Source organism: Acomys russatus, chromosome 19, assembly GCF_903995435.1.
Source record: "Acomys russatus chromosome 19, mAcoRus1.1, whole genome shotgun sequence".
Classification (NCBI taxonomy): Eukaryota; Metazoa; Chordata; class Mammalia; order Rodentia; family Muridae; genus Acomys; species Acomys russatus.
The window spans coordinates 5,048,430-5,063,286 of record NC_067155.1 but is presented as its reverse complement, the minus strand read 5'-3'; the positions used below and the strand labels follow the sequence as shown (position 1 = coordinate 5,063,286).

The window sequence follows — 14,857 nt, the reverse complement described above, 5'->3', positions numbered from 1 at the left end:
GTGGTTGGGAAACATCTAATAAAAGCTGATTGAATAAATTAATGACACCTAATGTTTAGACTATTGAGCTCTACAATGAGGTACGGATACAATCTTATTTGTGTGTGTGTGTGTGTGTGTGTGTGTGTGTAGCATATGGGCTTTGTATATAAAACAGAAAGCATGTGTTCCTTATCCTTTTAAAGAGTCATCTGTAAAAGCATTAAAAGTAATCTTTACAGGGATTTTCTTTATATACTTTTTAATTAATTTATTCATATTATATCTCAATTGTTTTCCCATCCTTGCATCCTCCCATTCCTCCCTTCCTCCCATTTTCCCCTTATTCCCCTCCCCTATGACTGTGACTGAGGGGGACCTCCTCCCCCTGAATACGATGCTAGGGTATCAAGTCTCGTCTTGGTAGCCTGTTATCCTTCCTCTGAGTGCCACCATGCCTCCCATCCAGGGGACATGGTCAAATATGGAGCACCAGAGTTTGTATGAAAGTCAGACCCCACTCTCCACTCAACTGTGGAGGATGTCCTGTTCATTGGCTAGATCTGGGTAGGGGTTCGAAGTTTACGGCCTGTATTGTCCTTGGCTGGTGCCATAGTTTGAGCAGGACCCATGAACCCAGGTCTGCTCATCATAATGATCCTCTTGTAGGTTTTTAGAACCCTCTGGATCCTTCAAATGGTGTATACCATTTGACTCTTTCTGCTTCTGGGTTAACTCTTTTCTTTAATGTAATTAGTTTTAGGCAATACCATGGTATATCTTTGAGCAGTATTAAGAGGGGACTTTTTGGATAGAGATTATCTATTGGTCTCAAGTAACATGCTAATGCAATATACCAATTATCAATGTTGAAGAAATAATCACCTGAATTTAATTTAGTGATACAATGGTCTCTGTAAGCTCTTTGCCAGTAAGCTGTTTAAGATGTGTCCTTTTCATCACTATTAAGTCTATAATTTCTTGTAAATAAGGAGTTACAGGTTGTTGCATAGAATTTTGACATAAATAAATTTCTATACTACCATTATCTTGTTGATACGTAATTCCATCAGGCCATGAAGAAGAAGGAAGAATAAGCAGTATGGAATTAATTCTATGAGTTAGCACTCCAGCAGTAGCAATATTAAAGAAGCTAATATGCCACCTTGCTTCAGGTGTTACACTTCGTTTTTTAAAAATAATTTATTTTTATCTTTATGTACATTGGTGTTTTGACTGCATGTACATTTGTGTGAGAGTGTCAGATCCCCTGGAACAGGAGTTACGGATAGTTGTGAGCTGCCCTGTGGGGTGCTGGGAGTTGAACCAGGTCCTTAGAAGAGCAGTCAGGGCTCTCAACCACTGAGCCATCTCTCCACAGAATATAACCAAGCATCTTAAAGGCAATTTAAAGAGCAAACCTAAATCTTCATTAGTGATTGAAAGATAAGAATATACCCAAAGCTGGGCATGGTGGCGCACACCTTTAATCCCAGCACTCGGGAGGCAGAAGCAGGTGGATCGCTGTGAGTTCGAGGCCAGCCTGGTCTACAAAGTGAGTCCAGAACAGCCAAGGCTACACAGAGAAACCCTGTCTTGAAAAAACAAAACAAAAAACAAAAATGTACCCAGTGGACAAGACTCAACATTTTAAATTTCCTTCTTTTTGCTTATTTACCACGAAAGTTAAGCGCTCATTTAAGTATTGATCAGATAAGCAGGAGAAGAGAGTGTCCGCCACATAATGAATGTGCAATACCTCAGGAAATTTCATCAGCATTGGCTTTAGTGCTTTGTGTCCTAGGTGCCATCCTTCCTATACTAGAGGTTAGGCCTGTTTTACTCTCTCCCCATGGAGGGAGCATTGATCAATGTGTATTGAGTTACTCCCAATGTGAGGGAAAACAAAGAAAAATCAAACAGGCAAAACAAAAACAAAAACAAAAAACAAAAAACAAAACCCAAAATCAAAACCAAACCCAAAGAACCCTAAGCTTTGGGCCAGCCAAGCAAACTCAAGCTGCTGCAGCAGAGCACTACACCTTCTCCCCCTCAACCCCCCCCCCCCCCCCCTCCCAGCCCCTTCCCACCCTCTCTCCCCCACCCCCACTCCCACCTCTCACCACTCTTTGGTATTCAGGTGTTGCCTTAGAAACCTTTCAGTGCTCCAACCTAGGAAAGACACTCTCCATCCCCCTAAATCCCCAATCCCCCAACCCCCACCCTGTCATTGAAAAGGCAGTGGGGGTGGAGTGCTTTAAAGTTCCAGTCAGCTTGGCTTGCTTGCTTGGAGGATGGGCTGCAAACACACAGGGCATGCCTACAAGCCAAGTGGCTGCAGAGTCCATTTGGCCCGCCCTGCCAAGATAGCCCTAGCAGAAAAATATTTTTTTTCTCTCTCTATTTATTATTTATTTATTTATATATATAATTGGAAGAGATTTTATGTCCCCTTTCATGGGCTTTCTTTACACTAGTTCCTGTGACTATAAAGTTGCAGAGCTGTTCCTCTGAATATATTTGGGTTTTGGATCTTAATGAACACTTTTATAATTGTCTGAAATTCTTCATGGCAAAAGGACTAAGGAGAATCCATGTGATTTCCACTCTCTCACCTAAGGTTGCGAATTCTTGGGCAGGAGGCTGAGTTTCCTGGACCCCTAATTTCTTTTTTTTTTTTTTTTTTTTTTTTTTAACAGCAATAAAAATCATTTACTGATTGACTCTGCTATTAATTCTTTTACCATTTTTGTTGTTATTGTTAGTTCTTTAAGGTGTGTGTGTGTGTGTGTGTGTGTGTGTGTGTGTGTGTGTGTGTGTGTGTGTTTGGGGCAGTCTCCGGGACACTGTCAGTCCCAGAACTTGCTTTCAGAAGAGGCTGGCTTTGAACTTAGTTCCATTTGTCTGTGTTCCTAGTGCTGGAATTAAGGGGTACATCGCTATGCCTACCCATAAAGTTTGTTATCCTTAGTGTGAGCTCTGGTTTATTTCACAGGAGCAGGCATTTGTAAGAGAACTTCTAATTCTTTTTTTTTTTTTTTTTTTGCATTTTTTTTATTAATTTATTCTTGTTACATCTCAGTGTTTATCCCATCCCTTGTATCCTCCCATTCCTCCCCCCCCCCATTTTCCCATTATTCCCCTCCCCTATGACTGTTCCTGAGGGGGATTACGTCCCCCTATATATTCTCATAGGGTATCAAGTCTCTTCTTGGCTACTTGCTGTCCTTCCTCTGAGTGCCACCAGGTCTCCCCCTCCAGGGGACATGGTCAAATGTGAGGCACCAGAGTACGTGAGAAAGTCATATCACACTCTCCACTCAACTGTGGAGAATATTCTGACCATTGGCTAGATCTGGGAAGGGGTTTAAAGTTTACCTCCTGTTTTGTCCTTGGCTGGTGCCTTAGTTTGAGCGGGACCCCTGGGCCCAAATCTGCCTATCATATTGTTCTACTTGTCGATTTCTAGGACCCTCTGGATCCTTTTATTTTGCTGTTCTCCCATGCGTCTCTCATTTAGAGTCCCAATAGGATGCCTTCCCCTCTGTCCCAGTTTCCTGGTAAATGAAGGCTTTTGTGGGACATGCCCCTTGGGCTAGTATGCAGATATAAGTGAGTATATACCATTTGATTCTTTCTGCTTCTGGGTTAACTCACTCATTATGATCATTTCTAGCTCAATCCATTTATCCACAAATTTTGGGAATTCCTTGTTTTTAATAGCTGAGTAGTATTCCATAGTGTATATGTACCACAGTTTCTTTATCCACTCTTCTACTGAGGGACACTTAGGCTGTTTCCATGTTCTGGCTATTATGAATAAGGCTGCTATGAACATGGTTGAGCAAATTTTCTTGTTGTGTGCTGGAGCATCTTCTGGGTATATTCCAAGGAGTGGAATAGCTGGGTCTTGAGGAAGCCCTATTCCCATTTTTCTGAGATAGCACCAGATAGATTTCCAAAGTGGCTGTACTAGTTTGCATTCCCACCAGCAATGAAGGAGTGTTCCTCTCTCCCCACATCCTCGCCAGCATGTGGTGTCACTTGAATTTTTGATCTTAGCCATTCTGATGGGTGTAAGATGGAATCTCAGAGTTGTTTTGATTTGCATTTCCCTGATGACTAAGGAGGTTGAGCATTTCTTTAAGTGTTTCTCAGCCATTTGATACTCCTCTGTTGAGAATTCTCTGTTTAGTTCCAAGCCCCATTTCTCAATTGGGTTATTCGGTTTGGTGGTGTTTAATTTCTTGAGTTCTTTATATATTTTGGATATTAGACCTTTGTCAGATGTAGGGTTGGTGAAGATTTTTTCCCAGTCTGTGGACCCCTAATTTCTACTTAAAGAAAACTTCTCTTGCAGGGCGTGGTGGCGCACGCCTTTAATCCCAGCACCCTGGAGGCAGAGGCAGGCGGATCGCTGTGAGTTCAAGGCCAGCCTGGTCTACAAAGTGAGTCCAGGACAGCCAGGGCTACACAGAGAAACCCTGTCTCAAAAAACCACAAAAAAAAAAAAAAAAAGAAAACTTCTCTTACTTCTCTTAGGATTGAGAGCCTTACGTGGATATTTGGGGTTTTCCTGTGACCATGTGACAGTTTCCGGTTGGGAAAAATGTCAGTATTTTGCTGATGTGATTGCATCAGTGCTGCTGGTTGTTGTTAGTTCAGTCCGTGTCATTTGTCAGAGTGCGTGGCACTTCACTTCCTGTGTACTCTGATTTCTCATTTTTCTTTCCAGTGCCTTAAAAATCTCCTCACAGAAGTGACATCATCATTATTTAGGCTTATTCTTAGTTCTTTCTGAAGCTATCCGAATGGGGTATGTTTCTAATTTGCTTTTCAAATGGTCATTACTGATTTGTAGGAAAACTAACCATTTTGTGTGTTAGTTTTATATTTCTCAATAATAGTTAAGACACTTAAAATTCTAAGTTTTTTTTTTCACACGGTTTCTGTGGGGAATTAAACACGAGTTTGGTGCCATTCTTTCCCAGCATTATCTCCTCCTTATCCTTTGGCCTATTCAAATTTCTCCAGCTCACTCTTAAGCCTCTGGAGTAAATGGGACCAGGGAAGGCATGCATCTTCCTCTTCTTCCGCTATTCCTGCTAACACTGCTCAGTTTTCCTTTGCACTGGACTGTGGGCTTTGGCGTAGCGGTTAAGCTGTGTTCTGTTTATTCCTTGTCGCTTTGGGAGCTCATCACAAAATCTGTTGAACTTCATCTTAGACATTTTCAAACTTACTGGGATTTTCATATTGCAGGTTTTTTATTTCTCTTATGATTTTTAAAAAAAAAATATTCTGGTTGATAAAATTACTGGTGATGTTTCTTCCCTGGTTTTTGTGAGTTGGAAATGACATCCTACTCCCAGCTGCTCTCTGTTCATCTATTCTTTATGCAAAATGTCTTTATTCCCTGTGTTATCATGGTTAAATTCTCTCTGTATGGTTTATCTCCAATTGTGACCTTTGGTGTTGCCTGAGTGGGTGACCTGTGCTATTTCTTTGCTTTCTTCAAGTGTACTTTTTTCCTCCAGGACTTTTAAGAGCCAACATTTCTGGGTGCAGTGATGAGATCTACAGTTATTTTCTGTCATCACTCTAAATATATCCTCCATGCTTTTCTGTCTGTAAGAGTGTGGACAGTACCCCTTGTATCTTTTTCGTTCCGGGGGTTTCCTTATGTGGGATAGCATTGTCTGTAACAGGATTGTACTAAATTTAGCTTTCTTATTCTTGATAGCTTAATGTGAAATGTCCTGAAGAGTTGCAACCTTTGTTCCTGAGAAAGAAATTCAGAGTGGAGCAACAGAAAGAATGGATGCTTCTCCGATGAATGTACGCCAGGTCAGTGTTGTGTCCACATTCCTTTGAAGATTGTGTTGTTGTTGTTGTTGTTGTTAAAATCATGCATGCCTTTAATTTTCTGTCTTTGATAAAGTTATCTAAAGTGTTTATTTCCTATTTTTTTTTCTTATTTTTCTTCTCTGATAATTAAGATTAGGCCTTTGCATTTTGTCACCCACATAGCACAGTCTTGTCCCATTGTATCCTCCCTGGCTTATGACTGTGATGACAGATTATTTTCATGCACTTAAGACCTATAATTCTGAAAGGAAATATGTATTTCTATTGTAATTGGTGATCAAGTAAACCTAGTTGATGCCCAGTTCTTACAGAGGATGGACTCTTGTCCTGACACGTTAGTGAAGAAGGGAGGTCGCGTGTCTCATAGGGTTGCATTTCAGGGAGGTTTCGTAGCCATGGAAACACGTGGACTTTTTGGCCTACGTCACAATTTATGGTAAAACTGAAATAGAAGAGACTCACTGTTTTGAATCTCAGTAATACATATTTAGCTTCCTACAGAACCCAGATGATGGAAGGAGTACATGGCTTGCTCTTGCCATAAAACTGTTATTTCCGTGAGGAGGTGCAGACTGCATCATAGTGGATTTTATCTGTGCTATTGGATATCACACAAGGACAATGCACTTACAGGTGTGTTGACATCTGAAAACTATTTCTCTCAGGAAAAGTGTTGATCATATCATATCTTTTAATTCGAGTGCTCAGTGATAAGTTCACAATAGATGCATCAGGATTTTCTCTTTGTCTTTTAGTTTTCAGACAAGTTATAAGCAGGCTTGTTCCCACCTCTGTATTACATCATGTCGAATGTATTACTAAGAATTTTCTAGTTATTGACTTCACTCTGTGCATAAGCCATCAAATTTCAAGCATAACAAATGTCTCTTTTAACAATAATGCTCTTTTCTTTTGGAGGGTGAAGGCTCCCTGCATCTTATACGTTTCCTTTCCCAGAAACTATGCATTATATAGGTAAAGATTCCACAGAGAGTCTTCATTTCTTACTTAAGAAAGTATTTTTATTATGTATATGAGTGTCCATCTGCATGTTTTTATGTGTGTAGTACATACTTCCATTGATGCCCATGTAGCCTTGAATTGCCACCCAACCCTTAGTACACTGACGTAAGCTGCCATGTATGTAGAGACAATTTTAAACTATTTCTCTGCAAGACAAGTAACAGGAACAGATACCTCTGAGGCATCTCTGTGACTCTCGCGTTTACATTTCTGGTGTACATGGATGATGGAGCCAGTGTATAACCTGCATATTCTGTTTGTTTCCAAAACGAAGAAAGCATCATCAGTGGCACTTGTCTATGAAATATAAAATCATTTCATGTGACTGAGATCAAATACTGAAGAAAAGAGTAGCATTGAAATTAATACATTCAGATTTTTAGTTGAGACAATTCTGTGAGCAACAATATATTCGAAATTGATTAAGATTTAGTATCATATTCTCACACTCCTTATTACAACGATCACAGAATATCTTTCTACATCATCTGAATGCATTATCACATAGGACGTTCATTTTCACATATTTACACATGTTCTGTAGTGAGCCCCCATATGGAATTTCTTGTCAAAGGCCAACTTCGTCAGGCCAAGGAAGACTGAGGCGGTATGTGCAGAGTCAGAGACTGCTCACTCAGCAGTCTTTTTTTCTGAAGCTACAAAGCTGGATTCTCTGGGTCGGAACTACTTGTAGCCATCAAAGAAAAAGAAAGAAAAATTGGGAAAGAATTATACACTAACACACACACATACACACACACACACACACACACACACACACACACACACACACACACCATTAGTGGATGAAGCAAGAAAAGTTCCAAAAAGCAAGTTCCAACAAGCTTTAACAATTTCATACATACATACACACACACACACACACACACACACACACACACTCACTCACACATTGGGTGGAAGTAGCAAATTCCAAAAAGTGAGCTCCAAAAAACTTTACATACACACACACACACACACACACACACACACACACACACACACACACGTGCATAGTGAGTGGATGGAGCAAACTCCAACAAGCTCAGACAATCTTATTTTTTCCTCCCACAGCTTATATATCCCAGCAAAATCTTTCAAGCAGCACAAAAATCGCGGTGTGGTTTCATTCTGTTTTTCTTCAAGTGAACAATAGCAATGAATATACATAACTAAAACATGTTTCCCAGTGTTCCTCACATGATCAAATGTTCTACGTATTACCAATGAAGAAAAGCAACTATTCCCAAGAACGCACGTGCATTTATGACTAAGCAACCTGGTATGGATTAACAAACTGTAAGCGAGCAAAGTAACTTCTTTTTCAGCCAGTTTCCCTTTATTGGCAGGCTATAACTGGGGTTACAAAGAAAAGAATCAATTATCATAAAAAGGATTGTTATGCAAATCTTAAAAGAATCACAAATCTAAACTTTTATATAAAAACAAACAGTTGTCTACTCAGTAACAATTTTTATCAAATCGTATCAGGAAGAGGAGGGCAAAAATTGGTACAAGGAATTATCCTTTCCCTTAATCACCAGCCCAGCTTCTGCAGAGTCAGATTAGCTAGTGCTAATTGGGGTAATTGTTCTTGCTCTCTGACCTCGAAAATTCCCTCGCTCAAGCATCAGTGTGTACCTTTCTGAACTTCGAGTTATTCCTCAAGACACTCTACATCAGAACCACTGCCAAAAACCATCTTTACCTGACCTTACCAAACAGTCTTTTTCCAAATTCTTTCTGAAGGCGGTGGCCATTGCTAACAATCTGCATCTCTAAGTTCTTTCTAAGGGTGGTGGTTGAATCGTTAATCTGCTCCAGCAGCAATGCCTGAAAAAGATCAAATATTACGATTGTAAGTGCCGGTGATGGGTTGAAAGCCCCCTTAGGGTTTTCATACAACTCATCTATTATGGGATGTGGCAACGACAAGGGCAGCAAGCAGAGCCGTGCTCCATGACAGCATAAAGTTCTCAGAACACAGTCCTTGGGGCTCGGCCACCCGAGGCACACTCATCATGGTTGTGCTAACCCGTGGGCCGCATTCTATGAGTTTCTAAAACTGTTTTGTTGTTCCTCCTGCACAGCCCTCAACAATTTCCAAAATTATTGGTCATCCATATTGGCTTTGTTGACTTTTAGAAAAATGTAGATAATATTGATGCTGCTTAATGGTGATTTTTCTATTTCCTTGATGATACTGAAAATATCCTCACACGATAACTCCACAAAGTACTTGATTCTATGTGTTGTCTGGAATGTCGGATGTGTTCAGTGACCTTACTCTCCTTGCTGCTAGTAAGGAGACGCAAACTCCTTGACTTTTTTTTTAGATTTATTAATTTATTCTTGTTACATCTCAATGGTTATCCCATCCCTTGTATCCTCCCATTCTTCCCTCCCTCCCATTTTCCCCTTATTCCCCTCCCCTATGACTGTTGCTGAGGGGGATTTCCTCCCCCTGTATATGCTCATAGGGTATCAAGTCTCTTCTTGGTAACCTGCTATCCTTCCTCTGAGTGCCACCAGGTCTTCATTGCTGGTGGGAATGCAAACTAGTACAGCCACTTTGGAAATCTATCTAGCGCTGTCTCAGAAAAATGGGAATAGGGCTTCCTCAAGACCCAGCTATTCCACTCCTTGGAATACACCCAGAAGATGCTCCAGCACACAACAAGAAAATTTGCTCAACCATGTTCATAGCAGCCTTATTCATAATAGCCAGAACCTGGATACAGCCTAAATGTCCCTCAGTAGAAGAATGGATAAAGAAACTGTGGTACATATACACTATGGAATACTACTCAGCTATTAAAAACAAGGAATTCCCGAAATTTGTGGACAAATAGATTGAGCTAGAAATGATCATAATGAGTGAGTTAACCCAGAAGCAGAAAGAGTATATCAAATGGTATATACTCACTTATATCTGCATACTTGACCTTGACTTTTTATTCATCCGTAAACTGCATTCCATACTCTACCTCTTTGCTTTACAAACGATGTAGCATTGTAACCTACACCACAGGATCTCCAGCTGAGCGTGTTAGAATTGAGTCAGATGAGGCCCTGCTGCAGGGTTCTTATTGAGCAAGGTTGACGATGGAATCACAGTTTTGCCCGTAATTCTTTTCATCTGCGTTGCAACAATGTGATACTGTTTGATATCAACACAGACTTCATAAAGGTATACTCCTGGATCTACACCGCAAATGTGTATCTTATATGTACCCAGAGTTTGCTGATTGTATGTCTATTATGTCATCCTGTTTTCACAGATAGAGAATATGTAGAGAGATTGTGAATATTTTAGAGTACACCTTTTATTAAAATTAACTCGCATTTTTACTTTGTGGGTATATTTGCCTGAGTGTATGCATGAGTAATATTCTTCTTAGAAAGCCTAGAAGAAAACATTGAATCTGGTGTAACTGGGGTTACAACCTATGGGTACTGACAATCAAACTTGAGTTTTCCGGAAGTGTCGTCAGCGTTCTGAACCACGGTCTGCAGCATCATTAGAGAACATTTGCCTTTGTCTAAATGGCATGCCTCATCTATATCACAAAGCTGCCTCTAACTCTTCAGGTCTCTTTTACCTAGGAGAGCATTTTGTCCAGCAGCACATGGCAAATGGGGAACTTTTCATTACAGGATCTGTTGACGTTTAGCAATGTGGCTGTGGACTTCTCCCAGGAGGAGTGGGAGTTTCTCGACTCTTCTCAAAGGGCTTTGTACATGGACGTAATGTGGGAGAATTACAGCAACCTAGTTTTTGTAGGTAAGAATGTTTTTCTTGTAAACTTCATCACTCATCCTTTCTTTGTATTTACCTACTTTGTGGGTGTGGATGTTTATCTCTAGAAAGTTTATGGCCTGTCTACAGACTATCAGGAAAAAAAAAAATCTAATAACAGTAACTGTAATTTTACAGTTTTCAGTGTTGTGTGCAAAGAATATACAATGCTATATAGTATGAGAGCTCTCTAACCCTTTCATCTTGTTTTTAATCCTGATTTTAGAATTCAAAGAAAATTGAATATTCAAAACAATGAAATGCATTGTAGTGCAATATTTCATTGTTGGATTACATAGATTTTACTCTTGGTTTAAGCTATGTACCTGTTTCTGATTTTTTTAAAAATGGAGAGGTTTAAAATACAGAAAGCTGTTGGTGTGTGTATTGGGGTCTGTTTTGTTTTATTCATTTTTTTATATTTTGAGATATGGTCTCTAGTTTTGGCACAGCATGATTTTAATCCTGTCCCTAGGGAGGGAGGCTGAAGCAAGTGGATCTGGTGAGTATCAAGCCGGCGTGGGTTATAGTGAGTTTTAGCCGATGAAAGCTACACAGTTTGACTCTCTCAAAAACACAAACAATAAAAAATAGACAGAATTCCCTATATGCTTGTTTAGAGAGCATCTTTCTGAAATTGCATTATTATTTGATTACCGTTTCGTTAAACCTTCTGTAACATATGTAGATTAGACAGAGAAGGCTGTTATTGATCCTCTCAGATTGATAGAGATCAGAGTAGAAGTTCTTCTGAGCATTAATAATAATGAAAAAAAAAGTCCTCTGCTGAGGGCTCTGTTTATAATAATTGCTAGTTTATCTGTCTTTCAGAATTTAAGGAGGCATCAGTTATTGACTCTGTTTCATCAAGCGTCAACCTTATTGTCCCTAATTGTGCTAATTTTCCAGAGAACCATTGCATATGTGGTAAATATGAGGAGGTTGTGGATCAAGGCTCAAAGCATATTGTCTGTCAACATGCAAGTACCCAAAAGAAGTCTTACACATGTTGTGAGTTTGGCAAAATAGTTCATGAATCCTCCCAAGGTGTACCTTATAACACAAACGATACTACAGAAAACTGCGAGTACAGAAGTGGGAACCTCAAGGATGCCGCCATTGAATCATCAACTCCCACGACACAGAAAAGTGGGAACACTGGAGAAGAACAAGACAAATATAAAGATTATAAAGAATATTTAAATTTGTGTTCTGTCATTAGCCAATATCAACAAGTCCACACTGGAAAGAAAGAACACAAAAATACAGAGTATGATACATTTTTTGACTCGAAACATGAACTCACGATGAAACAACTCTGTAGTGGACAGAAACCATACCAGTGCAGGAAATGTGGAAAATGCTTCAGGACCTATTCGAGCCTCTATAGACACCAGAGAGCTCATCCTGGGGAGAAACCCTATAACTTTACAGAATGTGACAAGCCCTTTCTGTATTTGTCACACCACAATGTACATTACAACATTCATTATGGAGAAAAACCGTACAAATGTACAGAGTGTGGTAAATGCTTTTATCATTCATCAGGCTTTAAAAGACATTACAGAATCCACACTGGAGAGGAGACTTGCAAATATAACGGTGGTAGAAAATCCTTTCTCTGCTGCTTAGGTCTTAGAAAACCTCATAAAATTCATGGAGGAGGAAGACCTTATGAATGTAAGCAATGTAGCAAGTCCTTCTATACGTTATCACACCTTGAACAGCATTACAGAATCCACCGTAGAGAGAAACTTTACCGATGTAACGAATGCGGCAAGTTCCTTTCCACTTCTTCAGGCCTTCAAAGGCATCAGAGAATTCATAGAGGAGAGAAATCTTACGTATGTTCAGATTGTGACAAATGTTTTATCCAGAAGTCCCAACTTAAAACACATCAAAAGATTCATACAGGAGAGAAAACTTACAAATGCAGTGAATGCGAGAAATCCTTCACCGTTGGCTCATCTCTTAGAATACATCAAAGAATCCATACTGGAGAGAAACCCTATGAATGCAGTGAGTGTCACAAGTGCTTTGTCCAGCAAGCCCACCTGAGACGACATCAGAAAATTCACACAGGAGAGAAACCTTACAAATGCGGTGAATGTGACAAATCCTTTACCGTTGCCTCAGATCTCAGAATGCATCAGAAAATCCATACAGGAGAGAAGCCTTACAAATGTGGTGAATGTGACAAATGCTTTATCCAGAAAGCTAAGCTTAGAAAACATCAGAGAATTCACACAGGCGAGAAACCTTACAAATGTAGTGAATGTGACAAATCCTTTACTGTTGGCTCAGACCTTAGAACGCATCAGAAAATTCATACCGGAGAGAAACCTTACAAATGTACTGAGTGTGACAAATCCTTTATCCGGAAAGCCAACCTTAGACGACATCACAGAATTCATACGGGGGAGAAACCGTACAAGTGTAGTGACTGTGACAAATGCTTTATCCAGAAAGCCAATCTTAGAACTCATCAGAGAATTCACACAGGAGAGAAACCTTACAAATGTAGCGAATGTGGAAAATCCTTCACGGTTGGCTCAGACCTTAGGAAGCATCAGAAATGTCACACCGGAGAAAAACCTTACAAATGCAATGAATGTGAGAAATGCTTTATCCGGAAAGCCCACCTTAGAAGGCATTACAGAATCCATACAGGAGAGAAACCTTACAAGTGTAGTTACTGTGCCAAATGCTTTATCCAGAAAGCCAATCTTAGGACACATCAAAAAATCCATACAGGAGAGAAACCTTACAAATGCAGTGACTGTGACAAACGCTTTATCCAGAAAGATCATCTTAGAACACATCAGAGACTTCATACAGGAGAGAAACCATACAAATGTAGCGAATGTGAAAAATCCTTTACTGGTGGCTCCGTTCTTAGAAAACATCAGAAAATTCATACTGGAAGAAGTGTGAATTTTAGCAATGCCGTGAATCTGACTAACCCTTTATCTAAGAAGCCCACCTTAGAACTCATCAAAGAATTGATACAGGAGAGAAGCCTAATAAATGCAGTGTGTATGGCCCAGTCTCTACCTGCCTCTCAGGCCTAAGAAAACATCAGAAACTTCATACTGGAATAAAAGAAGTTTCAATAGCAAATAATATGGCATATGCTTTGTCCAGACTCTGTTCTAATGGGCCACTACAGGTTCCCCACTAGAGAATAGTTGTGAATATGAGAAACCTGGGAATGCCTTTAAGTAATTACGTCCAAATCTTGGTGAAAAAATATCAAGACTTTAAACTGAAGGAATAAATGCAAATGTGACATTGTAGAAAAAAAAATTGTTAAAATGTTTTACTTTTTCAACCTCAACCTATTTCATAGTGAAGACGAAATGGAGAATCCTGAAGAATATTCTATTGTGTAGCAGTTTTGTTTTGTTGTTTTCGTTATTTTTGAGACTAAAACATTTCATCCTCTAGGGAAGCGAATTAAAACAGGAAATAAACCGCTCAAAATAGCATCAAGAAGTCCCTGAAGCAGACAGGAATCATTGTGCTTAATAACATCTGAAGAAACTCACACCAGTGTTGCTGCTTAGAAGGGGTTTGATGGATTGAACCAGTAAGAGACGATGCCCTTTTCCCTGTAGATAAGCCTACAGTTGTGTAGTGTGCTCTGGGTGCTCAGTGTTCATAAGCTGTATTTCATGTTGGTTTGCATTTCATGATGGCAATTGTCTTTGAATCCCTTATGCTCCTAGAAGCAACTCCATTCCCATATTTATGTAAGTAACCCCACTAAACCCCAGTGATTGGACAGGATGGACTTCGTTGGCAAGCATACTGGCTTCTGTTGTCAATTCCCATTTGGCTGCGTGGGTGCATATGAATGTTGTTATCTCCGCAGGAGGAGCCTCTCCTACAACATGTGACAAACCCTCTCGTTGTTCCTCCAAACTTGGACATCAGAAAACCGACATTAGAGAGAAAACATTTGGTTAAATAAAGTAGGGAAGTCTTTTTGCTTACTCTTCAGGCTCACTACTATGGTAGTATACATGGTGCCATTAAAAGAGCTCAACACAGACAGTGTTCATAGGCTTAGGGGCTTAGGGGGGCCTTAGAAAGAAGACTATTCTCTTCCTTGCATTCATGGAAAGTGAGAAGTCTGCAGTGAGACAAATGGAAATACAGCTACAATCCTATTATTGATAGACAGTG

General features: G+C 39.8%; 1 protein-coding gene across 2 annotated transcripts in view; it reads left to right on the top strand.

The window, feature by feature from the left end:
* Window positions 1–14,400, top strand: part of LOC127203444 (zinc finger protein 420-like) — a 22,543-nt gene extending 8,143 nt beyond the window's left edge. Inside the window, exons 1-3 of one of the 2 annotated variants that reach the window (XM_051162219.1) lie at window positions 5,761–5,826; window positions 10,528–10,654; window positions 11,579–14,400. In XM_051162219.1, coding sequence (XP_051018176.1) covers window positions 5,797–5,826; window positions 10,528–10,654; window positions 11,579–13,740 — 2,319 coding nt within the window. In that variant the 5' untranslated portion in view covers window positions 5,761–5,796 and the 3' untranslated portion in view covers window positions 13,741–14,400. Of the gene's footprint in view, window positions 1–5,760; window positions 5,827–10,527; window positions 10,655–11,578 lie in introns of those variants that run through there. The other variant, XM_051162218.1, reaches the window with a different exon arrangement.
* The last annotated feature ends 457 nt before the right edge of the window (window positions 14,401–14,857 follow it).